The sequence below is a fragment of the Mercenaria mercenaria genome, unplaced genomic scaffold (assembly GCF_021730395.1).
Source record: "Mercenaria mercenaria strain notata unplaced genomic scaffold, MADL_Memer_1 contig_522, whole genome shotgun sequence".
NCBI classification, from domain to species: Eukaryota; Metazoa; Mollusca; class Bivalvia; order Venerida; family Veneridae; genus Mercenaria; species Mercenaria mercenaria.
The window spans coordinates 30,418-56,992 of record NW_026463401.1 but is presented as its reverse complement, the minus strand read 5'-3'; the positions used below and the strand labels follow the sequence as shown (position 1 = coordinate 56,992).

Sequence of the window (26,575 nt, the reverse complement as noted above, 5' to 3'; positions counted from 1 at the left end):
AGGAAGTTATGATAACAATGGACTAGCTTACCAGTTATACGGACCTCACGAGTGACAGTGATTTTAAAGTGATAAGTGGAAAAAGATATATTGTAAGCGGGCTTAAGAAGTATGTATGTTAATTTTATATTAATGAAAATGTATAATGATGATAAAATGTTAAATAGTTTGCTTTGAATCACCATCTAAAAATAAGTGTGTGCAAAATTTCAGCTATATACATACATAATAAATGCTTTCACCGGGTAAAGTATATACATGCTCTTCCGATGATGGTTCCATGGGTTCTAAAGGTTATATTTAGTAACGTGTAAAACTGGGTCGTTTTACTGATTTTTGATACTAGACCCTGAAGTTTCTCGACCCTTTACTTTTTTTAAACTAATGTTTATGATAAAAAAGGTGAAAAATATCCTAAAATAAATATATAGGCTACTGCGAACTTTATCCTGCAAGTGACAAAATATACACGAGGGTGTTCAGCGGAGTCATAATTGTTTTGATGAATTAATTTTTTTTTAAGAATTTTTATCACTGCAAATTTTACGGATCGAAACCGAAAGAAGGGTTTTGTTGTGTGGGCAGACCGCGACTTACTTGCACTTGATTAAGAACTATTCAACCTCATTTCCTTTCTATTTTTCGTAAATTTATTATGGAACTTTTATAAAAAAAAGTAGGCAGGAAAAAGTGATGTTTCATAAAGGTACATAAATCAGATCTGAATTGTTTTTGTTTTTTTTATCTGAAACATAGGATTTGAAAAAGTGACCTTTAACCTCGAGGCAAATCTATAACACGCATCGCGTATGGCATAATAGCAGAGCTACCGGCGCCGCGAAGCGGCGCCGACAGCGTCGCATTACGGTTAGACGTGTGAAAAAGAAAATGAATAAAACTGTGTACAGACAAATGAATGGGTACCAATATTGGACAGGGAACCAGATTAAGTAATTAATCAGTAAGACGTCAATAGACGCTTGCTGTTTACAGTTGACAAAAGCGTTTCGCTTACTGCTTTGAACGTTGAATAAAAATGTAAATGAGCGCCTGATAATAAGAATTTAGTGCTAAATACATTTTCTACGAAGAAAGAAAGGTAAAATACAATATTTTCAATGTGAAACGATTTTCGTCACGCTGCCGCAACTGAATTTATTATATATACTTATATTTGTGGTGATAACGTCATACTTCCACACTGGTGCAGTGGTTAGCGAGGTCGCGTTGAAATTGAAAGGTCGGGAGCTCGATCCTCACCAGAAGCGTCTTTTTTTTTTTTTTAATTTCTTTTTTATTTCAGGTTTTTTTTATTTTATTTATTATGGGTTTTGAAAGTATTGTAAAAACAATAAAGTCATTCATGTGATATTTAACAAGTGTTTTGTTAGTGATGTCAGGTTCCAATGTAGTACTGTCTGTAGCCTACAGTAGTCAGTAGATAAAACTTTTTAAAAAAAAAGGTTTTTGGATCAAAATTTACAGGCATTGAACTGTGAAAAGCACAAAATGCTCTTCTCCCTGTTAACATATATTTCATCCACAAGCTTAAAAATCACTAACCAGAGTTTATTACTAGGAAAAAAACTATTGACTATGAATTATCAATAAACATCGAAAAGGCTCCTACTAGTAACTACCATTCCTAATCTGTACCAGTTGTGCTAAAAGATTAACCATAAAAATGTTAACTTCGCAGTTCAGTAAATAAAACAGAAGTTTTCGAGAATTTCGGCAAAAAAGTGATTTTCTCTGGGTAAAATTCTCATCATTTACATGTACAAAGCTAGTCTTTTGGTTTTTAACCACTTCTGTGCCAAGGGCCGATTTTGGGCCGATGTTGTTTACTACGTTAAGTGCCAAGGGCCGATTTGGGCCGATCTAAACTGAACATTTACCCCGTTTATTTGATGTCAGTGTTATTATTTTCCAAGCAGATATACATACTATTGTCTCTATGGAAATGAAAACATAACAATCTTACTGGCATATTATGGCGTCATTTTCGAGTTGACGTCACTTTAAAGACGTTAACATATCAAAAGTTCCCGCCGAAATAATAAATACCTATCGTTGGTTTGGGTGTTGTACGACTGACCGAAGAAACGTGATAAAATGACTACAACGCCTGTTTTGCGAGAAGAAATATTCAATTGAAATGTTTTTTATTCAGTAAATCGAAATACATTGAACAAATTACTAAATATTATGATGATAGTACTTGTTCAGCCTAGCAAACTATTTAAAAACTAAGATATTTCCTAATAAAAAGTCGAACAAAGTTCTATTGAATCAAACTAGAGGCATTAATATTTTACTAAAAAAGTCCGTTTCACGCTCTGTGTAAGGAACTTCCCAAAGTGTCGTGCACTGCCTTTGAAATGTCTCGACAGTTTAACAAACTTGAAACCTATCCTTTTCATAAAATTGTGATGAATATTTTACAGATATAGAAATAATCGTGATCCTGAAATAAAGTAATACTTTGCAAGGTTTTGTTGTTAAGGTGCCTTCAGCTTGGGTAATGTTTACATTAATCTGAATCTAGAATATTTTTACAGTTAGACCCTATTAAATTGTGTTTAGAGGTCTCAGAGTTATTAAGGTCACTGACTTCGAATCACTTGTCCTTCACCGTCGCTGGTTCGTTAGGGTGTTGAATTATTATATGTGAGGAAGCATCCGGCTGGCAAACGGAAGGTCAATGGTTCTACAGAGTCGCCACATGACATACAATTATGTCAATCTAACTTTAAAAACCAAACAACATTTTATTGCATTTTTAATATAATATGATTATACTTCATATCTTGAAGGAGACTGAATCAATATTCAAGTAATTTGAACTGTATAAATAAGTGTGCGACTGTTCAAGACATTCCTCGTACGGTACCGACGTGATAAAAATACACTAGACTTCCAATGAAGTATGTAAATAATACTAAATATATATAAATGTGTGTGTTATAATTAGTTAATTAAGATATTATAATCATTGCCGATGTTGAAAAAAAATGAATGCAAACGACGCATACAACGCGCACTCAAGTACAGACAAACAAATAAAAATATAGTTTTACCTATAATATTTGAAACGATGTCGATATGAAAACAAAAGAACTTTTAAACTATGATGTGTTTAGGTATTGAATACTGTTAGGATAATTAGGACATTTTCAATTTTTTTTTTAATGAACGACGGAACACAGTTTCTACATTCATCTTTATCGTACAATGTATTGTTTTTTTTTTTTGTTGTTTTTTTTTGTGATTAATTTCCCTTTCATGGCTCTTTTTGAAATATAGAAAAGTAACGTTCACATTTTTTTCAATGATTATTCACAGTTGCACACGTGTTTCCATAGTAGAGGGAAAGCCGAGTTAAGAGTAAAAAGTAGATCTTTAGGCTCACATTATAGTTACATTGTAACAGCTCAATACGTGAACTTTTATTTCTAAAATTAGAGAAGTCACACATGTTATGCGCAACGCAATGCCTTTTCTTGCATGCTGGACAGAATTTTCCCGTGTTTTTGTCGGTGCTGGAAAAAAACTTCTTGCATACTAGACAGGTTTGCCGGTGCTGGAAAAACTCGTCATACACTTCGGGGTAAGTTCAAATCGAAGCTCTAGGGTAGAGTAAAGACTGACTCTGTACACGATAATCCGCTTGAACGGTATAAGTTAGTACACCATCGTACCTTCCCTGTTGAAGACCTGAACTCCGCAAACTCCATGGCGAGGTAGGGTTTACTGGTTCCTTGCTTTTATCACAGCGCTTAATGTGCAGGGAAAAAAGTTTTACATATTTCCACGGCCCAATTTTTGATTGGTCAGTTACTTTACTGTTGGGGGTAAGTATCATTTACACAACAGCCTACCCTTCCCTAGAGCTCCGATGTGAACTTACCCTCTGGGTTTAAGATGACTCACATACTGTATTTATGAATGAATGCGTAAATTCATACGCTACTATGATGGAATAGTACTTAAAAGGAAATCATTCGTTATATTTAATTGAAGAATACGGTATGCAGGAAGAAGAATCTACCATTAATTGGTGTGGATTAAAACATATGGCTCTCAGAGCCTCGATACCGCCTAAACAGTTACCCGAGATCCATATATTTTCATTCGCATCTTCAACCGGGCCTCATTACCGCAAAACAGTTACCCGAGAGTTACATATTTCCATCCGCACTTTCAACCATTGAAAAAAAAATGATGAAAATGCTCGATTGTTTAATGAGAAATAGAAGGACACATTTTTCGATAATAAATATCTCATCCGGTATATCGAATGTTACCGCCTAGAGGGATCGATCCCGATTTTTGTCGTTTCGCGCAGGATCGATTCCCTATCAATTTAAAGGTAGATTTTGGAATAAAAAACAGCACTGCCTATATTTGTACTGATGTGCAAGACGCAAAAGTTATGTCACAAGGAAAAAGCGTATTCTTCCAAAAGTCCGAAGTCAGACGCTCTGTGCACGTGTTGGAAGTATAAATTTTTTAATTCGAAAGTATATATCACATTCGGTATATCGCATGTTACTGTAGAGGGATCGATCCCGACTTCGAAGCGACGAAAATCGGTAGGATCGATTCCCTATAAAATTGGCTAAAACTCTCTCGATTATCATTTATTGTAACATGACAGCGTTTAAGCTCTTCTTTTTCAGGTTTATGTAAAGAAATCGTAATAAAATAATTAAAAGAAATAATACCATATCCACTTTTAAAGACAAGTACAATGAAATGTATTTACTTTATATTATGCTCGCCGGGAAGCTCTATATTCATATTCAGGAGCTCGGATCCTGGGCGAGACATATCACGGCTCCCCGTGGTGATCGGCTGAAAATCGGGGGATACTGGTAAAGAAACAGCGTATGTAACTAAAATGCTGGTGAAAAAAATATCGGTTAATCCATAAAAACATCAACATAGTTTTTATTAATTTAAAACCATATGTAACTAAATCGCTTCTGAAAAATAGCATTGAATAAAGTCGTTAAATAGTTCTATTTCAGTTCTATGTATGTTGAAAGTAACTACCGTTGTTGATATTTTTTATTTAGTTAAGAATGTCTAATATTATGTTTACAATGATTGTAATGGAGCTGTTGTTGCAAATTACAATAATTACATATTCAGAGGCATAACTATAATTGTCTTCAATATGTTGTATGTCATTAAGGGGCTTGCCTAAAAGCTCTCTAAAGCGGTAGTCAGTCAATGTGATGTAAAACAGAATAAATTAGCTGCACGTATTTTTATGTCAAACTTGAAATACTAATGATTTGTGACGTTTCATATCCAGTATGTATACAATAATGAACGTTTGCTATCTGTTCGTCTTGAGGCTGTCCCTTTGAGGCAAAAGAAAAATGAAAACAAAATTGAATCGGTTAAAATTGCTTTGAAGAAGAACGCTCAAATATTTTCAAATCATGCACAGCTCATAAGGAGATTGAAGGGGTAATTAATTATCTTGCTCAAAGTTCTAAACATCCACAAAGCAGCGGATATATTTTGAATGAGTTTCAGGAGTATTCGTAATAGGAAAGATCAAGTGTGGCAATTTGTCTATGTAAATCATAACGCTGCCACAGCGGTTATCAATTTTAAAGTATTAGGCCCATAATAGAGTACCTCCTTTTTGAAGAGTACAATTTCTACCATAAACCTACTTTGACTGCAATTTTCAGGGGGGCGTAGGTTCAAGCCCCACTGGGACCAAATATTTTTTTCCTTATTTTCCTTTTTTTCTTGTAAGTTTTTACTTGTAAGACTTGTTATTGATTTATTGTACAAAAGTGGAAAAAATTCATTTGATAAGCGATTTCTTGCTGTTCAAAGTGAATTTACCTCTGAAACAGAAGGGGTAGAGTTAGACATCTTTAAAAATACTGAGTTACATGCGGTAAAAGTTCTCTATTTTGCCTTCATTCTTTAGATTACATATTGTGGAAGAAATGTAGGTAGGTTTTACTTCTGCCCAAAGGTTATTTTTGAATGAAGTGAGCAAAATTCAAAACAGACCCGCAGGATTCGACCTTAATTTTTCAATGTTGAAGTTAGAATTCTGTCTCACTAAATCCGTTTACTCGAGGCACACTAGAAATAATGATACTGACATTTTATAATTGTTTACCAATAGTTTGATGTTTCTTTCATAAAAAATAATGGTATAATGAATTCTCTGCAAACGTTTTGGATAAAGGCCACCACTTTGAAATTTGTCTCTACTTGAGCTTGAGGAAATACCATAAATTACACAAAATTTATAAAAAACGGCACGGTAAAAGTTATTAAAAATTTGCAATTAAGTGCGAAGCACGGTCAACTGTAAGAATATACCCAGCAAATGCCATTTTTTAAACATTACTATTAGGGTCCTAATACCTTAAAATTTGTTTGTCATATATCGAACGTAAAATACGATGTACTGCAAACGAGAAGTCCTTGTTATTTTTTTTCTTATCCGCCAAATATACAGACGAAATATATACATTTTTTTCACAGCGTAAAAATATCTTGTTTCACGGGTTATCCAACAGTTCTCGGCATTCGCGCATGTTCTGTCTTCTGTAAATTGTCATATGTAACATCATAAGAAAGTGCTTTCATAGTTTTATGTCCTCGGATGTTTCACAAAAGAGAAAAATTGTCTGTCCTTATCCCTAATTAGGAGTGATCAGAATATGCAAGTTGAAGCTGACAGTTATATATGTGATTTACCCAAGAACGAACCCACGACCCGAGAAACATGTATTGCCTAAGTATTAATTTTAGCGCTAAACATATAGAATTATTAAATGTTTTTCAGTGATTTATCGAAATGTTAGAGTGAAATATATCTGGTATTTTCACACTGAAAAATATTAAATATTGAAGATATTTTTCACTTGTAAGAAACTATAAAATGGGTAAAGTTAGTCAAAACATGAAATAGAAAGAAAATTTGTTTGTTTTTACATGTAATATCAAAATATCTTTCACTCATGGACGCCATATCTTACATTTTCACCCGTGGGTAAACCACTCAGGAAAATATTGTATCCGGTGTTCACTCGTGAAAGATACTCTAATCTTACACAAACAAATAACCTGTATATGATCGGATTTAAGAAAATTTCATTTACTGACAAAAAACCCTAATTATATACCCAGTTTAAAACAATTCAATTAAGGCATCAATTAGCATGAACATAACCGCTGACGTCAGGATTCTCTAACGGTTTTCGACGTCATCGACGTCACTTTGGCATCTTTTGAATTTTACGTTGGCAGCGAAAGGGTTAAACAAGCTTTGTACATGTAAATGATTTTAATTCTCCCATACCAGAGGTCTATCATAGCAGTATTTTGCCCTAAGGAGGAACCACACTATAACTTTTTTTCAGAGCCCACGTTATTGACTGGTACCAACAAAAACTGGAAGATATTTCTGATTTAGATCTGTGTATATTTATACGTTTAATGCATCAGTGACGTTTCCATGACGTCGCAAACATGACCACTTCGCGCACTTTTGACGTCAGATATACGGGAACAAAATCTGCCTTGAAATTATTGTACCGGCAATATTTTTTAACGTAAACCCATAAATTATACATGAAATGAAAGCTGACATGAAACTCCAGACGGTGATTTACTCGGAATTGCTCTACGTTTTCGCGTAATAAAATGAGAGCCAAAAAACGAGTTTTCTTTTTACTTAAATTTTCCACAAAAAATAGCTTCGCTCTGCATTAAAAAAAAAATCCATCCGTAAGTTTTTTTACCAAAATTGAATATGTTTTACACTAATACGTCCTGTAAATATGTAGTAAAAACCAGAAAGTTTTACCGTGCCGTTTTGTGGCTATAAGAACTTTTTAAGCATCACTACAGTAACAGTTTTCGACGCTGAAAAAAAATGACGTGAATGTGAAGATATGGCCCTTAACTCATTCTGTCCTAAAGTGTTATCTCCACTTCTACCCTGGTGATATTTATCTTTCAGCCACCTAGGAAGCTGATAAGCCAATCTGCCCCTGAATACCTAGAGGTGTTTTGAGAGATAACATTGATTTTGTAGTTTTTTTGCTTGGGATATTAATAATAATAATAATAATAATAACTTTATTTTCTGAAGGTGACATACTACGTGTCCAAATACAGATATTTTACAACTTATTTCCAGTATGGCCTTCAACTGATATACATTCACACATACACACAATCATACAGTCAATTTATAATTTAACATTTATACAAAAAAACACATATCTGAATTACATAAATTTTCTCGACAAACACGTCTCAAATTAAAGAAGTTTTAAATAAACGTAATGTAACAATAACTATGTTTTAAAAGAATTACCATGCGTCACAAAGATTATACATGACAATTAAGATACATACAAAAAAGAAAGTCTGTCCCATAAGATAATAAATAGTTCCAGATTTGAATAATAAGATAGTATGAATATTATTATTATTGGAAACGAATACAGTAACATCAATTCAACAAAATTCTTGTAATTACAAGTAATTAATTGCTAAAAACTATTGTAACAAGAGAAAATTCTTTAAATTATGCTTGAAAGTAGTTATATTATTATTATGAAGTTTAATGTAAGAAGGAAGTGAATTCCATATGTGTGCAGCTTTGTAGCTAAATGTTTGTTTCAGGTAGTTCGTTTTAGGTTTAACAATAGAAAGATCCATGTTTTCGATTGAGCGCAGACTGTAATGATCATTATGAACAAAATGTAGTAAATCTGAAATGTATATAGGACAATCTCCTCTTTTACTTTTGTATACTAATAATGAAATATGGTATTTGCACCTGTTCTCAAAAGATAGAAGTTTTGAATTTCTTAATACTTCATCAAAGTTGCTACACTTTGATTTTGTAATTATTTTTATAGCGCGTCTCTGCAAAGATGTAATTTTATCAGTGTCCGATTTGTGACAAAGTCCCCAGACATTGCAACAATACTCCATGGTTGACATAATATATGCATTGTAATACAATAGTTTCATCTCATCTGTTAAGAAAAATGCAATTCTTCTAAGTAGAGCAATTTTTGAGTTTAGTTTTTTGGCCACGGTACTAACGTGGGATTGCCAAGACAAAGTTTCATCGATATATACACCTAGAACTTTCTGACACTTCACATTTTCAATGACCGAACCGTCTAAAATTAACTCAAGTTTTTTAGTATGTTTTATTTTGACTCTAGTGCTCAATACCATACATTTTGTTTTTTATTATTATTAATTAATGACATATCACATCAAATATGTGTTAATAGGTATGGAATTTGCACTCTTTGTAAGTAAATTGAAGTAGCTACACAGCAAAGCTAATTTCATGCAGCTGTGTAAGATTTTGTTTGGGCTAAACAACATTTATAAAATGCTAAATTTTATCATGCACAGATTTAAACAACAAATAAGTACAATTCTTAAAAATCATTTTAAATACATATTATTGTCATTTTCTAACACTGATTTTAATCAGTTATATGCACTAAGGCAATCAAAACGCATCAAAATAAAGTTATTTCTCATAAAAGTAGTGTATGTATTTGATATGAAGATGTAATAAAATGAAAATAAGTAAATATTTCAACTATTTTAGACAGAAACTACTAGCCTGAAAATGAGATTATTTTGGACTAATTTTTAGAAAACATGTACTTTATGAAAATTTGAATTTTGAAACAATTTTGTAGAGTTTCTATAGTGTCAAATTGATTGAGTTATTATTAACAGTTTATTCTATAGATCAAGAGACAGTTTTGAAGTTTAACAACAAATAAATAAATATTAAATAGATACCCACGAAGATGATTTTACTTTTTCGTACACACATGAGCATTGTCATATCGCATAGGTAAAAATGAAAGGTCTGGTGTGCATGAGTGCAAGATAGTTTAATCTTATATGTAAAAGAAAATATTTTAGTTCTTTTCCTTTCAATGTGCATCGTCACTTGACAAAGTTCACGCGGTATGAAAATATAAAATAATTTTATGAGATTTTCTTGCATTTTGATCGGTATGATGACTGCACGTTATTTTTGTGCAGTAATTATGTACGTCTGTCTTTACTGAAGTGTGTTTTATAACAATCCCCAATTGTTTAATATTTTTTTTTTTCCGCAATCAAATGTTTAGATCCGTACTTATAAAGAATATACTCAACGCCTTTTCTAGCTCCGTAACTGGGGTTTGTTTTTTATTTCCGCTAAATTTTGACAGATTTGAATGAAATGTTGGCACAATATTTAATGATTATTTTATTTTATGTTTTTCGGTGGTTTATCGAAATATAACGGTGAATTATATCCTGATAAACTCACTGGCCACTCAGCGAAAATTATCAAATCTGATACCCGGATTAACGTCAAAAAGTTTACCGAGCGTACTGAAAGCCGGAAACAATATGACGATGACGTCGTTAAAATGACGTCATCTTTGCGATGCTTCCTGATAAAATTTCCCGCAAATTTCGACATTTTATTGAAACAAACACAACAAAAGTAGAGTTTTAGACATAAAATAAACAGAAAAATTGTTGGTATCGATGTAATATCACGGTAATTTCACTCGTGAACACCAAAAGTTGTTATTTTCACTCGTGGCTGCGCCACTCGTGAAAATATCACTTTTGGTGCCCACTCGGTGAAATTATAACGTAATTTTTAGCTCGACTATTCGAAGAATAGTCTAGCTATTCTACTCACCCTGGCGTCGGCGTCGGCGTCGGCGTCGGCGTCACACCTTGGTTAAGTTTTTGCATGCAAGTACACACAGCTATCATTTAAAGGCATATAGCTTTGAAACTTATTTATTCTTTTTCTAGGTCAATTAGGCTACCAACCTCACTGGGTCAAGTTCCATAACTCTAACATGTATTTTGAGCAAATTATGCCCCCTTTTGGACTTAGAAAATTCTGGTTAAAGTTTTACATGCAAGTTACTATCTCCAAAACTAATGCAGATATTGAATTGAAACTTCACATGTGTCTTCGGGATTATAAAACTAGTTGATAGCACCAAGTCCCATAACTCTGACCTTCATTTTAGCCAAATTATGCCCCCTTTTGGACTTAGAAAATTTTGGTTAAAGTTTTGCGTGCAAGTACATACAGCTATTACTAAAAGGCATATAGATTTGAAACTTATTTTTTCTTTTTCTAGATCAATTACCTACCTCACTGGTCAAGTCCTATAACTCTGACATGTATTTTAGCCAAATTATGCCCCCTTTTAGACTTAGAAAATCCTGGTTAAAGTTTTACATGCAAGTTACTATCTCCAAAACTAATGCAGATATTAAATTGAAACTTCACATGTGTCTTCGGGGTTATAAAACTAGTTGACAGAATCAAGTCCCATAACTCTGACCTTCATTTTAGCCAAATTATGCCCCCTTTTGGACTTAGAAAATTTTGGTTAAAGTTTTGCGTGCAAGTACATACAGCTATTACTAAAAGGCATATAGATTTGAAACTTATTTTTTCTTTTTCTAGATCAATTACCTACCTCACTGGGTCAAGTCCTGTAGCTCTGACATGTATTTTAGCCAAATTATGCCCCCTTTTGGACTTAGAAAATCCTGGTTAAAGTTTTACATGCAAGTTACTATCTCCAAAACTAATGCAGATATTAAATTGAAACTTCACATGTGTCTTCGGGGTTATAAAACTAGTTGATAGAATCAAGTCCCATAACTCTGACATGTATTTTAGCCAAATTATGCCCCCTTTTGGACTTAGAAAATTCTGGTTAAAGTTTTGCGTGAAAGTACAAACAGCTATTACTAAAAGGCATATAGATTTGAAACTTATTTATTCTTTTTCTAGGTCAGTTACCAACCTCACTGGGTCAAGTTCCATAACTCTTAACATGTATTTTGAGCAAATTATGCCCCCTTTTGGACTTAGAAAATTCTGGTTAAAGTTTTACATGCAAGTTACTATCTCCAAAACTAATGCAGATATGGAATTGAAACTTAACATGTTTCTTCGGGGTTATAAAACTAGTTGATAGCATCAAGTCCCATAACTCTAATATGCATTTTGGTCAAATTATGTTTCCGTTTCGGAACTTAAAACTCTTTTGATATTTAACATTTTGGGTAATAATTTCCTGCTTCTGTGACAATATTTCGAATAGTCGAGCTTGGCTGTCTTACGGACAGCTCTTGTTTTATTAAAACTGAATATGTTTTACATTAGTATGTTTTCTGAAAAACTGTCAAATTTTAGAAAGTTCTGCGGTGTCGTTTTTAGGTAAATAGCTGTTATGCGTTGATACTAGGTCAACAAGTTTACGTTTTCTCGACGTCACCGTTTCAAATTGTTTTTGAAGAATTGACAAGTTACGCAACGTTCAGATAAACGTGAAATTACATTAGTTATCCCATTTTTTTGTTAGTAATTGTGGTAGCTTTTATGGAATGTGTAATCACACAGACGGTAACACTTATCATTAGTTAACATACTGCCAGATCCGAATATCTACCGTTCAGACCCGAAATACGGAAATATTATGTTTCTGCGAGGATAAGTACTAATTAAAGAATAGGCTGAGACTATGGCATTCGTTTATAGTGATAAGAATAATTATCACATCAGTGGAAACACTAGTGTAAATTTCCTTTCAGTGACCTCATTATCTGCGTGGTCATATTCGAAGTTATGCAAGGTAATAAACATGTATTATTTGAAACTTCTAACATATACAAAATTATTGCTAATACATTTTCCGCAAAAGAGAGTTATAGACCTGAGCCTATTTAACAACGCAAATAGTTAACATATTTTATATACTTTGTATAAAGCGTACCATATTTATATAGTAATTTTACAGAAATGACCAAATTTGTCTATAATAGCATAAAATATTACACATTTGTTCAGAGCAAATTGGCCGATCGCGATCACGTGCTTGGTGTGGTCAAAAAGACATGTAGACTCAGATAATAGCGCTAAGTTCTGCACGGATTTCTCGACGTATATTTTACGATTTTTATCGCTTCTTTATTACTAGGTATACAATATATTACTCTAGATATCTTAATGAAAGTTACATTCATTTGTAGAACTATTCAAGAACTATTTCATAAAGGTATAGCGCAAGACTCAAACCCGACCCCAAGGGTCGTCCGGGCTCGAACATGGGTGCCATCGATATCGTAACATACCTGCTGCGGCGGGATAAGAATTACCACCTGACGTCGAAGAACATTATCTAACCTTATCATAAACCCACTCGCATACAGTCAGTTGAAATCATGCAGGGAAACATGATTAACTTGGGTGTAAACTGAAATATACATTGAAATTTTCACTTCGAAATATTCATAATTTTAACACAGCTACTGCGTTTAATAGATATTTGAACATTAAATTCCCATAAATAGAAATGCATCATTAACACTGAATATTTACATCAGCATCACATAAATTTACACCCGTTTTTGTGTGAATATCAGTGGTTTATTTTGATGTATAATCTATCTCTAAACATGTACACAAATGTTGTGTGTCACGCGCTGAGAGAGTTAAGTTGTAATATTTATATCCATCTTTGAATGATTATTTAAGTTACAAACATGCGTTTATTTACATATACTTTTTTGTATTTTATGAAACATGCTTTGTTGTGTTATTTTTTTATCCATTTGTATCGTATGTAATGTAAGTGTACCAATATTTCAGCCTTCTAAAACTTAACATTTTACGACCATTCATTTATCTGATAAGGGAATCGCATCGTCGGAATCATCATCCGACGGAACTAATATTTCAGAATCAGCATGATAATAAATAAATATTTTCATCATTTTAAGAAAGATCTCTGGCCGACGACATTATTTTACTCTTTTGAAATACAGTATGAACGAAACACAGCGGAGATCGTCTTTTTATTTCCTTTACATTACCGCATAGTTACAGACATTTATTTTAACAAGGGAACTAATTATTAGCACAACTAGTAATTATTACATCAAAGAAATAATAGCCAGTATGCAAAGTAATTTTTCTTTCGTCAAGATTATCAAAAATGAACAAGTACTTATCGCAATCATCATGATCTCGGTGCCGCGACTATACTCGTCAATCGCCGTCCTGCAGAGTCCTGATAACGCGCGTATAGTCGCATATCGACGCTACAGGGGTAGAAAATATAACGCCTATAGTCGCATTTCAGCCCCAGGGAGTTAAAAAGCAAAAACTTTACGAGAATACACTTTATTTTTGTGAAGAAATATTTTACATCAACTAAGGCTCTTAAGTAACACGTTTTGGCGAATATCAATTATTTCTATGGAAATAAATAGTTTAAGGTACGTTTTGTCCGTCAGTACGATCTGTAGACTTGCTATAGGGATCGTATAACGCTAATCTTGGTCGCATTTTTTTCGAAAAATTCATCAATTTCTTTTTATTATAAAATGCGTTAAGAGTAAGTTATCAAACTGAAATTTCGTTTAAAAAGTAGTTGGAAATTTTGTCTAATCGAATATGAAAAACAATTGTCTTCTCCGATGAGCACGCCGTCGGGAACATTTGCTGAACTTTGCCATTTTTGGCTTAGAATATTTGCCGTAAAATAAGGAAAACGTGCTTATAAAATATTTACTTTGGCGAAATAACTGCAAATTAAAACTTGTTTTGACAGAAAATGACAAAATTTGAAAGTTTGTGACAAAAAAGACAACATCTTTTCGTCCGTCTGTACGTAATTTAGGATAAAAGCTGTATTTCCGTACTTTTCCGTACGGTAAAAGGCAGAGTTTTTCATTAACTTCACATAATTGTAGAATGTTCCAAACACAAGATATTTTATGAAATAACTTTTATAAATTATATCTAAACATTGTCTGAGCAGATATGTAATTTGTATATTTTTATCGCCGACGGTTTCGTCGGAGGACCGTCTCAAAATGTATCATTTTTCGTGAAGATATGCATACTTCTTTCATATATTAAATAGAGGGGCTGGCCTTGTCAGAGGAGTCATATCTTCATAACCTGATGTCCGATTTTAATAAATGATACCTTGTTGCGAAGGGCAAGCAAGTACCTAGAGAAAACAGGCCACGTCAGGTTCGAACCCGGTCGACTAGGGGTCAAGGTCATAAGTCAAATTCCGGTAATATTCTCAAAATATGAACTTTTCAGAGCAGTCAAGGCAGTCCTAAAAAATTCAAGCACTACCATCACTGAGTCCAATGACGCCATTGGAGCAATTCTCACGGCTCCCCGGGACGGGCGAGCTTAGTCTTGGCCAGCACCCTACTGCAAATAACAAGTTTGGTCATTTTCTGATACCTGTCCTGAGCTCTGATGGCATCATATGGACTTGTAAGTAGATTAAATGTAAAGCTAAGACATCTACAAACATATTCATATATGGTATAGGTAGGTACCTGGGCTGTAGAGACTCGAACAAGGGTCAAAATCTTACATAGTGTCATTATCAGCTGAAATTCATAAGTATGAATTTAATACAATACTATTCCTCCATGTATTACCTCCCCTGACACATATGGCTCACCCAGGTTTTCGAACATGGTCTTAATCCGTAGCCAGGACCCATACCTAGTCGACCATGTATTAAAAGGGTACAAGTTCAGGTCAAAAGGGACCCAACTGGGTTGAAAACCTTCCAGACATGGTCAAAAAAGCCACTTCGAACCTACTTCGTAGCCGTGACATGGCCTTATACCTAATAATAAATATATTACAGTTAATTGTAATTGTGTAAATAAAAACTGGCGGCACTTTAGCTACCTACCCTATGTTTTTAGCATGTTACCAGAAACAAACTTTTTTTGCCTAACCTTAAGGGCCATATCTCCACATTCACGTCATTTTTTTCAGCGTCGAAAAATGTTACTGTAGTGATGTTTAAAAAGTTCTTATAGCCACAAAACGGCACGGTAAAACTTTCTGTTTTTTTACTATATATTTACAGGACGTATTAATGTAAAACATATTCTATTTTGGCAAAAAAAATACGGATGGATATTTTTTAACGCTGAGCAAAGCTATGTTTGTGAAAAAAAATTAAGTAAAAACAAAACTCGTTTTTTGGCTCTCATTTTATTACGCGAAAACGTAGAGCAATTCCGATTAAATCATCATTAAATAAAAATTTATTATAGTTGATTGTAAACGTGTAAATAAAAACTTGCGGCACTTTAGCTACCTACCCTATTTGTTTAGCATGTTACCAGAAACAAACTTTTTTTGCCTAACCTTAAGGGCCATATCTTCACATTCACGTCATTTTTTTCAGCGTCGAAAACTGTTACTGTAGTGATGCTTAAAATTTCTTATAGCCACAAAACGGCACGGTAAAACTTTCTGGTTTTTACTACCTATTTACAGGACGTATTAGTGTAAAACATATTCAATTTTGGTAAAAAAATTACGGATGGATTTTTTTTTAATGCTGAGCGAAGCTATTTTTTGTGGAAAATTTAAGTAAAAAGAAAACTCGTTTTTTGGCTCTCATTTTATTACGCGAAAACGTAGAGCAATTCCGATTAAATCATCGTCTGGAGTTTCATGTCAGCTTTCATTTCATGTATTATTTATGGGTTTACGTCAAAAAATATTGCCGGTACAATAATTTCAAGGCAGATTTTGTCCCCGTATATCTGACGTCAAAAGTGCGCGAAGTGGTCATGTTTGCGACGTCATAGAAACGTCACTGATACATTAAACGTAAAAATACACACAGATCTAAATCAGAAATATCCTCCAGTTTTTGTTGGTACCAGTCAATAACGTGGGCTCTGAAAAAAAGTTATAGTGTGGTTCCTCCTTAAAGTTGGACACATTATTCTTTCTAAAAAGAACTGTAACTTTCTTTAGATTTAATCTTAATGCATTCTAAGACATTCATTCAGAAATCAGGAATTATCATTAGTTCATGAAAATTTTAATAGATCTTAAAGAACATAAACTTCCTAAAACGGATCCATAATTCCAGGTCATTCCAGCAGCACTCCTTTAATTTTCAAGGGGCACTGGTGATTTTTCAAGGGAGCTCTGCCTTCTAGGTAGCACCTAAGTTCATATTACAACTAAATAGGTAATCAAGCAACACTTCTGGATAAAGGAGGAAAGAAAAAGAATCTCAGTTCTTTCACAGTTAAAGTGGCATTTTATTTTTTTTATGTGAGCCAGTCCCTGCTTTTATTCCATTGTGCCCCTATACTTGACATTTTGGTAGCATTTTCCAGAAGTTCTTTGTATTTATAAAAAGATAAATAAACCTTATCACACATGTGTCCATATCCGCAGTTTAGCTGTCAGTTTTGAAGATGTTACCTGATGTTGTCCTGTCCTGAACACGTATTAAATCATTTTGGCGTAGTAATAATTTTTTTTTCAAATTTCAGGCCCCAAAATTGCACCAGAATCCACCATTTTATACCTATTTTACAACATTTCATGGGCGGGGATACCCCCTGATCCCTCTAGAATCAGGGAAATACCCATCCAGTACCTCAAACTTTAGACAAGGTTTAGACTAAAAATGCACCAGAGGCCACTATTTCATATCTATATTTCAAAAATTACCACGGGGGAGACCCCGCAGACACTCCTAAAGTAAAGGGATTATCCCTCCCGTACCTCAAATTTAGACTAAAAAAGTGAAAGAGGCCACATCGTCCTTAATGCAAAGGTACCAATGCTCTTTTCATATGTCATGGTACTTTGCATAGGACATTTCATATTAATTAAAACATTCCAGGGTGAGACCCCCTAACCCACCCCCTAAACTGATCGGAGTACTTCAGCCCTTACCTCAAAATTTAGACAAAAATGCACCAAAGGGCACCATTTCTATACATATATTTAAAACATTCCCAGCGAGAGACCCCCTTACCCATTTAAAATGATGGGAGTACCCCGTCTTGTATCTCAAAATTTACGCAAAAATGCACAAGATGCCGCTATTTTATAACATTATTAAAAGAAATTCAGACGGAGACCCCTTGTTTCCCCTAACAAGAGGGAAGTGGCCCCCCTTGCGTACTGGAACTAGTCCATTGGTTAGACCTGGGTTTATTCATGTTTTTCTTTCAAATGGCTGACGGAAGATCGATTGTTCTTTCCAGATGCACGTCAAGACCTACCATTATGTCTGAAATGTCACACTGAGCCTTTTACTCCACCATCAAAAGCTTGAAAGTCAGCATATCGTCACCTCAGAAAGGTGCATCTTTATGTCAATGCAACTATCTTTTCCACTCTCACAGTCTTTGCGCGGAGATAACGATATGAGGTAAAATGTGTCAGTGTGATTTAATACCTATCAAAGCAAACACATTTCTTTTGTCTTTGCACCCATTTGTTCAAAATAATACACTGTAAGCCCTCTTTATGGACCGCTGTGATACAAAGTATCACTGATATCTTGGATGTATTAATGTGTATGTTGATGACAGGACACAAGGGCATTTCCGGCAGTTGTTTTTATGCAACCTATCTATTGCGCAGCGGGCCGTCCGTAGGTTCTGTTGTTCGTTTTTGAGGGCAAGGAATGCCTGACAAGAAGTTAAATTTATATGAAAGCCATTCTAAAGCTTTTCATAACGCTGAAAGCATTTTTAAAAACGAACAATTATTGAAAAAGATATGGCAGTTTGAAATTTAAGAAAATGGCTGATCATGGAGGCAGCAAGTTTAGTGTGTTTATGACGTTATTTACTCACAGCTGAATTCTTTATTTAGAAAATTTAAACAACCTTTCAAACAGATTAATTTCATATGTTTCTTAAGCGTAAAAACATGTAAAACATGATAATTTCTTTTATTATAGTTTGAAAAGGTAGAGAACTTATTTTACAGAAATACGTAAATACAGTTCAAATATGTAACTAGAAATTAAATGAATCCACTATTTTTCACGTTGCAATGGAAACAAAATGTTCATGATTTTTGATCAAATATTTAAATGCTCATAGCTTTCTCAATTTTACACCGATTTTCTTTAAATTCTTTACAAAATCCCAGCAGAAGGAAGTAGCATAAAAACAACATTCCTTTCCCTTTAATAGAAAGTTGAATTATTTCAGACGGCATCGAACACTTCGCTTTAATGGAAACAAACTGGTAATGAACATGTTTTAGTCGGTAAAAAGAGAACTGGTCAGTTTCTGTCTAAAAGAAAGACAAATGCAATCAAAAAATGTCTGTTTACAATTAAGAAAAATAAAGTAAAGAAAATGTAGCTTTGGGTAGTGTAGCCAGAAGTGAATATATATATATATATATATATATATATATATATATATATCCATAAGAAACGAAACAATGGTGGCGGATAATAGAGTTATGACCCCTTGCAAAAATGAACCAAAATCGAGAAGTACCTTAATATCGCAAAAAAATATTAGGGATACCCACTTGTTTCTTTCTGGCGTACATGTATATGCAAGTACTTACACAGTAAAAACGAAAAAAAGTTGTTCGTTGAAAAAATTGTGTAGCTATCGTTACATGTTTAGTTCTTCAGAGAATATTTTTTGCATGTAAATTTTGGAACGTATAATAGATTGTAATTATTAGTTACATGTAATTCTATGTACGCCTACTGAGGTGGACATTTAAGAAAATTAAACCAGTTTGTCATGAAATTTATTCAAAGTGGTTCTCCTATCTGAATCTAATTTTAAATGGGTCGTGCACTCATCCTGTCTATAACATTGAAACAGGCATGGTGACCGCTGAAAAAAATGATAGAGTATATATTTGTAAAGTTTAAAAACAGCCAGTTCATAGAAAAAATCTTGGGAATGGCAAGATAAAATAAAGCAATTTGGTATTAATTTAGCCGGGACGTTCACACGTTGATGAATCCCTTGTTCATCATTCATATTAACTTACTTCAGTGCCGAATCAGATGGTAGTATACCTACTACTCGAGAAAAACGGAATAAAATGTCTTGTAAAGTTTACACGTGTGAGCACGTATTTTTTTGGTTACGTCATTTTCTATATATATGATGATGATATTTGATAAACAATTGTTCTCTTTTTGGTTCGGATGGCAAAATCTTTAAGAAATAAAAAACTGGCGAAGAAACATGTATATTTGGAATTGAAAGGAATTAGATAAATTTTGATAACATAATTATATATGATCAAGTTCACCTACATGTTACTAGATCGTACTAAATACATCTCCTTTACATCTATCATATCTTTTTAGCTTATGTTTTAACAAAAATAAATTATTTTCTGATATTCATGTATTATATTAACCTTGCCTTTTGATGTTTTAATACAAACGTTGAACATAAAGCCCTTCCCAATTTTATTAAATGTGTATGTTATTTAGCAGGGTTCTTATGGCAGACGGGCTTTACATTATGTATTATGTAAAATCTCAACTGAAAACGATATGACAAAAGAAGACATATTAGTACGATCAGATAACAAGTATTTGACCTAGATTATATATTATTTGCTCAAGTAAAGTAAACAAAGTTTAACAAAGTTGTACAGTCTAAGCAGACGTATTATGTCACTGTTTTCATTGGTACCTTTTTATCATTATTGTACGCCGCTGAGTAATGTATCAGGAGCCAAATTATGAGCTCTGAAAGTCCCAGGTTCGATCAATTCTTTAGTTTCGGAATATATTTTGAAGAAAACAAAACAATACACAGTTCACACTTTCTTTTATTGGTTACCCTTTCTAAGTTGTTCAAATTTTACAATTCATTAATAACAATTTCTCAATTACAAAACCCAAAAAAATAAGCAAATAAAATTTCCTAATATAACTAGTATCTGGGGGGGGGGGGGGGGGGGGGGGGGGAGAGAGAGAGAGAGAGAGTGGTTCAGGCAGGTCAGGGGAAAGGAGGTAAACTCTTTACCTATCGTTTCGGCGACCAAACACAGAACAAACCCACTGCTATGCAAACCTGCATATTTATTAGCCTAACATTCCCGCCAAAACGAGGGTCATAGTAAAAGTAATGTAAAAGTTATGAAAGTTCTAGAAACCATGTACACAATCAATATGGTAAATTGAAATATTAAAACTATTGACCAACCCTGCCCTGACGACTGCAGCGAAAAAGCAAGAATCGTGAAAAAAATATGAATTAAGCTACAGTCTAATACTGGATAGTTTAAAGGTGCAAACCAATTATTTACAAAATGGTACAATATGCAAGCAAAACTGCAATAAAAAGACCCTCAGATAGGAGGTAAACATAAGTATTTATCACCTAATTACTAATTTCTAAGCTTGTGAAGTCCCAATAGGTACACAACATCATTTAAATAAGATTTAGAAACAGTGACCATCATTATACATGTATATAAAACATTATCACTATATGGCAAGGACCTTTAAGGAGAAAATGTACCGAAAACTGGTTTAAGTAAAAGCAGAATGCACAATTGATTTAAGGTGGCTGTATACCAGTTGAAATAAGAATATACTGACAGGTATGTACTTGAAAACATCATTCCTGCTACAGTAAAATCAAGTACGTCATCGACAAAATGTTATAATGTCACAATTTTGGCCTCATCCTATTGAAACCTGTTAATAATGTTTGACATAATAAATCTATGGAAGCCACTAGGTCAAACTGAATGAGAAAAAAACCCATTGATTTGACCTTTCTTGGCCAATGATGTCCAAGTTTCGAACTTGCTGATCAAAGTAGAAAATCTGCCTTTAAAGGGCTAAATGTTGTTTCTCTCTTTAATTTAGCCTAGTGATAAATATTTCAATCCAAGATGGCCCAGTTCCTGATTTGACCTAAATTATATTATTTAAAGAATCAGCAATTATAGGAACTAGAAAATGGCATCTAGAGTGTTTTTAATGTTTTACTACAATTTCACATGTTAGTCCAGTTTCATTCTTGAACATATTTGAACTACATTCAATTGAAGACAAACATACAAACATTCTAACCAGTTATCAGAATCTTTGGAAAGAACGTGTTATCTCTATAGTATTAACATCATACTATGCAAATATTTATTACTCTCCCAATATTATATGTCCATCAAAATTACACAAAACCTTGTCAACATACGGTTCTCTTTATTCAACATATGACAATTATGAAACAAATGAATTTAGATTAAGCTGTGACACTGAAGTGGGCGATCTACGGCTATCATGACCCTTTTGATCAAGTAAACCACTGATTTTATTCTTCAGCGGCAAAAAATGGCAGGAAACACAGTGAAGATGTCAGACTCAACTTTTCACAACTGGATAAAAACTGGGCTTGCACTTCTATATACTAAAGAAGGCATACAGAATGATGTTGTTCAAGAAATAACCACTTTTCACCAACAGACATATAATGATATCATAAACAACAATGGACTACCGGCAGGCACAAAGTGTACCTCTTGTACAACAAAAAGCATAGTAATATGTAATCCGTCTAACAGACTTTGTAAAAAAATTGGATCGAAATGTCAAACCAAGCATATGCCGTGTCCTAACAGTGTTTGTGACGACTTTAGAGATAGAATTGTAAGAGCTCACAGATTTTCCGATCCGTCTTTCAAGAACAGTGATGCTCAAAAATGGTGTGTTGATTTCTTCGAAGTTATGAAATGTTTCATGCCACCAGATGGATATGACAGCAAATCTACGACAGAGGAGGTTGATTTCAATGGAATCATCAGTGTAGTAATAACCTTCAAAAACTTCCAAAACAAGACTGCAGAAAAGCTTCATGATAAAAATAACAAATTCCTTAAGGTAAGTGCGTTACGATATATTGTGAGTTTTTATTCTTTGGAAATAGAAAGTTTAATCTGCCGACAAGTAATGAAACCACCATTATTTAGAAAATATCCATATAAATTAATATAGGATGTATTTATTTTGTTGAGTTTAACGTGGTACCGACACAATTATAAATCACATGGAGACTATCCAGGTTTGATGGGGGAGGAAGACCCCCAGGTGTCCCTCCGTGCATTATCTCACCACTAGCGGGCTCCTGGGTAGAGGTTCGCATGAAGAATTCAACGTCTCGAGTGAAGCTCGAACCAACATGAATGAGAAGCAAGTGATTTAAAGTCAGCGACAATAACCACTCGGCCATGGAGGACCCCTAATATCATAGAAGGAACATTCAATATCACTGAAATTTATTATGAGTATTTTTAAGTAGGGTCCAGTTGTGCACCTATATAGCCAATTATCTACATATAACCATACCCACAATAGTACGTTGTACAGAACAAACACTAAGTCATTGTTACATTGTTTAAACATCTCTCTACATGCACGTTCATCGACTATACGAATGAAGCAATGAGCTGATTATTGTAGTGAGTTTATATGCGAATATTATTTAGTGTAAAGATTAAGAATCTGTTTTTCTCTTTAACAGGCCAGGGAAATCGGAAGAGTATTTCGACATACATCCAGCTTTGACATAACTGACGGAGATTTCAACAGTTACATAGACACATTATCTGATGTTCTAAAAGACCCAAAGTATTTTGCTACATTAAAAGAGACGCAGGAGGCAGTTGATAAACTGGAACAGGTTTGTATTCAGAATTGTGCTTTTCAAAACGTTATTTAAACTTTAATTATGTTGAAAGGTAAGCAGATGTATAAAAAAACTTAGTGCCAGGTTTACTTTCCCGAAAAACAATATCTATGTCATTCAAAAGACCATGTTTAGCGACAGACACTGCTTCCACGTCATCATTACAAAACCTTGGCGACCAAGTCCTGCGTAGGTCTTACTTTCACATCATGTTTGTTTGTTTGTTTGTTTTGGGTTTAACGCCGTTTTTCAACAGTATTTCAGTCATGTAACGGCGGGCAGTTAACCTAACCAGTGTTCCTGGATTCTGTACCAGTACAAACCTGTTCTCCGCAAGTAACTGCCAACTTCCCCGCATGAATCAGAGGTGGAGGACTAATGATTTCAGACACAGTGTCGTTTATCAAATAGTATCATAAGTGTTATAATTCATACATAAATATTTCATGAATTATCCTCCCTTGTTGCCTAAAATTTCAGGTTAACATTTTAATTCATTTTCATTACATCTATGTTATTACTAAATGAATTTGATTCAAATTTGATTAGTTGATCCACATCAGAACCACATCATATGACACATTTTTGTTGCAAGGGCCATTACTCTTGTATTATTATTTGTGACGTCGTCTTTGAAAACCAGGCCAGATGCGGCATGACGTAATATCGAGAAACGACGTTTAAAATTGCGCCAAGTTTACGAGCGCAGCTTTCTTACACATGTTTTAATTAGCAAAAGTTTGACCGTTAAAGTACGACTGCTTGTTACATGATTGATAATAGCCTACTACAGAAAGAATATTTAGACATCAGACCTGTAAAAAAATAGTGGTATTCAAAATCAGTTGTTTCCTCTGCGCTCTGTTTCCGGTTTTGGATTTTATCAGGGAAGCATGTGAAGTTTACTTTTGTTTAACTACCTTTTGTTCAACGATGATGGGATCTGAGACTTGTAATACTGTTTACTGATTTGGTAAGTACCGTTTATAAACAGTAGTTATACTGTCGCGAACGAGTTCACTTCCATGGGGGGTAGGTGGTCTACGAATGTGCACATCGCAAACTATATATCAAAATGTTTGTAAGAGTCTTTAGTTTCCAAAACCAGTTGATGCCAGAATGCAAATGGTGGGCAAAGTGCTTAAATTCAAGATGACCGCCAATATGGCCGCCGAAAATTAAAAATCATACTATACATATTGATTGGACAATATATTTCAAATTTAAAGGCATCGTCCTAGTCTTATACTAGTTTCTGTTGCAGAATAGATTAAAACATAGTATATTTCATCTTTAACTAAATTGAAATAAATTCTTACAAAATATGATGGATTTTGCATGCAAAATGATCAGAAAAATTGTTGTTTACATACATTCTTTTAATAATTCTATCACTTTTAATTACTTGATTATATTTTACAAGTTTTATGCTTTATGATGTTCAGAATTTCATAAACTATATCATAAGTATTTGACATGACAGCTTTTAATTAAATTATTATCTGTTAATCCAGCAGTCAAGGGCTAAGTAAACAGCTTAGTGGGTGGGGTAAATCTATGTACACTTACATAAAATATGTGTAATACTTTAAAATTCATATTAAGTAAAGGTGCAGGCTTTTATGCGCCCGGCATCTACTGATGCGGGAGTCATATAGTGATTGTCCTGTCGGTCCGTCCTTTCATCCGCCGTTCGTTCGTTCGTTCGTCCGTCCGTCCGTACGAGGTTAACCAAATCGGACCGTTTCGTCTAGCATCAATACCCTAACTAGAATGACTTGATACTAATGCAGATGTAACCTGTGACCATTCCTCATCTTCAGACATCACCTGACCTCAGTTTGACCTTGACCTTGAACTTGACCTCGTTTTGGACTTAGGTTGCTTTGTATCGCCACCGGGGGCATCAAGAGTTTATTGAACGCAGCTCCTTGTTTAATGTGCAAATTGTTTGTTGTTTTTTTATTGACGGAAAACAATACGTGAAAAGAACTATTACATGAATAAAATGTGTCATATATACCGACATAAGTAAAACTAAGTTACATAATTGGTGTGGGTAATCAGTAAATTATGAAAATACATGTATATCAGATATAGGCATTGTACCTAATTTAAAGAATATTTAAAAAATGGAATAAAAAAGTAAATATTGTCATATATTATGTCATTGCATGATACAACAACTTTTATTTTCAATGTTCTCTCATCAGAAATGGAATAATGCTCAAAAGATGATCATCAACAAATAGTCCTACCTTTGTAAAGGGAAGGTAACTGTGTAACAAAATATTGGTTATTTAAGACAGTACTTATTATCTCCCTTACCAATTATATATATAATATCATTTTCACATTATGACACGGTTCGATCTTTAAGTATACATATGTTTGCTAAAAGTAACTAAAACAGGCTGAAATGTAAATTCGAAGATTAAAACAGCATCTAATAGAATATTTCTTTAGCAGTTACATAAAATACTAATTTAAACTTATTAACTGTTTGCTAGTCATTTATTTGTAAAAAGAGAATGTAAAAATGATTAATATACAACATACGTAATAATGTCTTCGACATTTTATGTTCAGTTGTAAGCTTGTGAGATATGATATCAGTAAAATATGGAATACTGCTCTACAATGACATCTTTTTAAGATTTGAATAAATAACCTTTAGAATGTTATTAAATTCTAAAAAAATATCAAAAAAAACATACATTGAACACATATTGATTGATACAAACTGACACAATATGATTTAAGTAATCTACATGTAAGTCATGGTTTTGAAACAGCAACATCTTAATTTCATTTATTTGTTATTAAACAGCAAGGCTGCTGCCAGAAATTATATAGACATATCCATGTTCACGTGCACCAACATATTAACGCACGGGTGGACAGGTATTATATTTTAAACGTGCACGCACATTCTAGCTGCACTATATATACTCGTTTACTTATACATTAATAAGTGTACGCGTAAATTTAT

At 33.7% G+C, this 26,575-nt stretch overlaps 1 protein-coding gene across 1 annotated transcript in view; it reads left to right on the top strand.

Annotated features, from left to right (window-relative positions):
- The window catches only part of LOC128554552 (uncharacterized), a 45,178-nt gene continuing 18,603 nt past the window's right edge, over positions 1–26,575 (top strand). Inside the window, exons 1-3 of the mRNA XM_053535822.1 lie at positions 1–109; positions 22,224–22,778; positions 23,419–23,577. Of these exons, the coding sequence (XP_053391797.1) occupies positions 22,233–22,778; positions 23,419–23,577 (705 nt within the window). The 5' untranslated portion in view covers positions 1–109; positions 22,224–22,232. The remainder of the gene's footprint in view (positions 110–22,223; positions 22,779–23,418; positions 23,578–26,575) is intronic.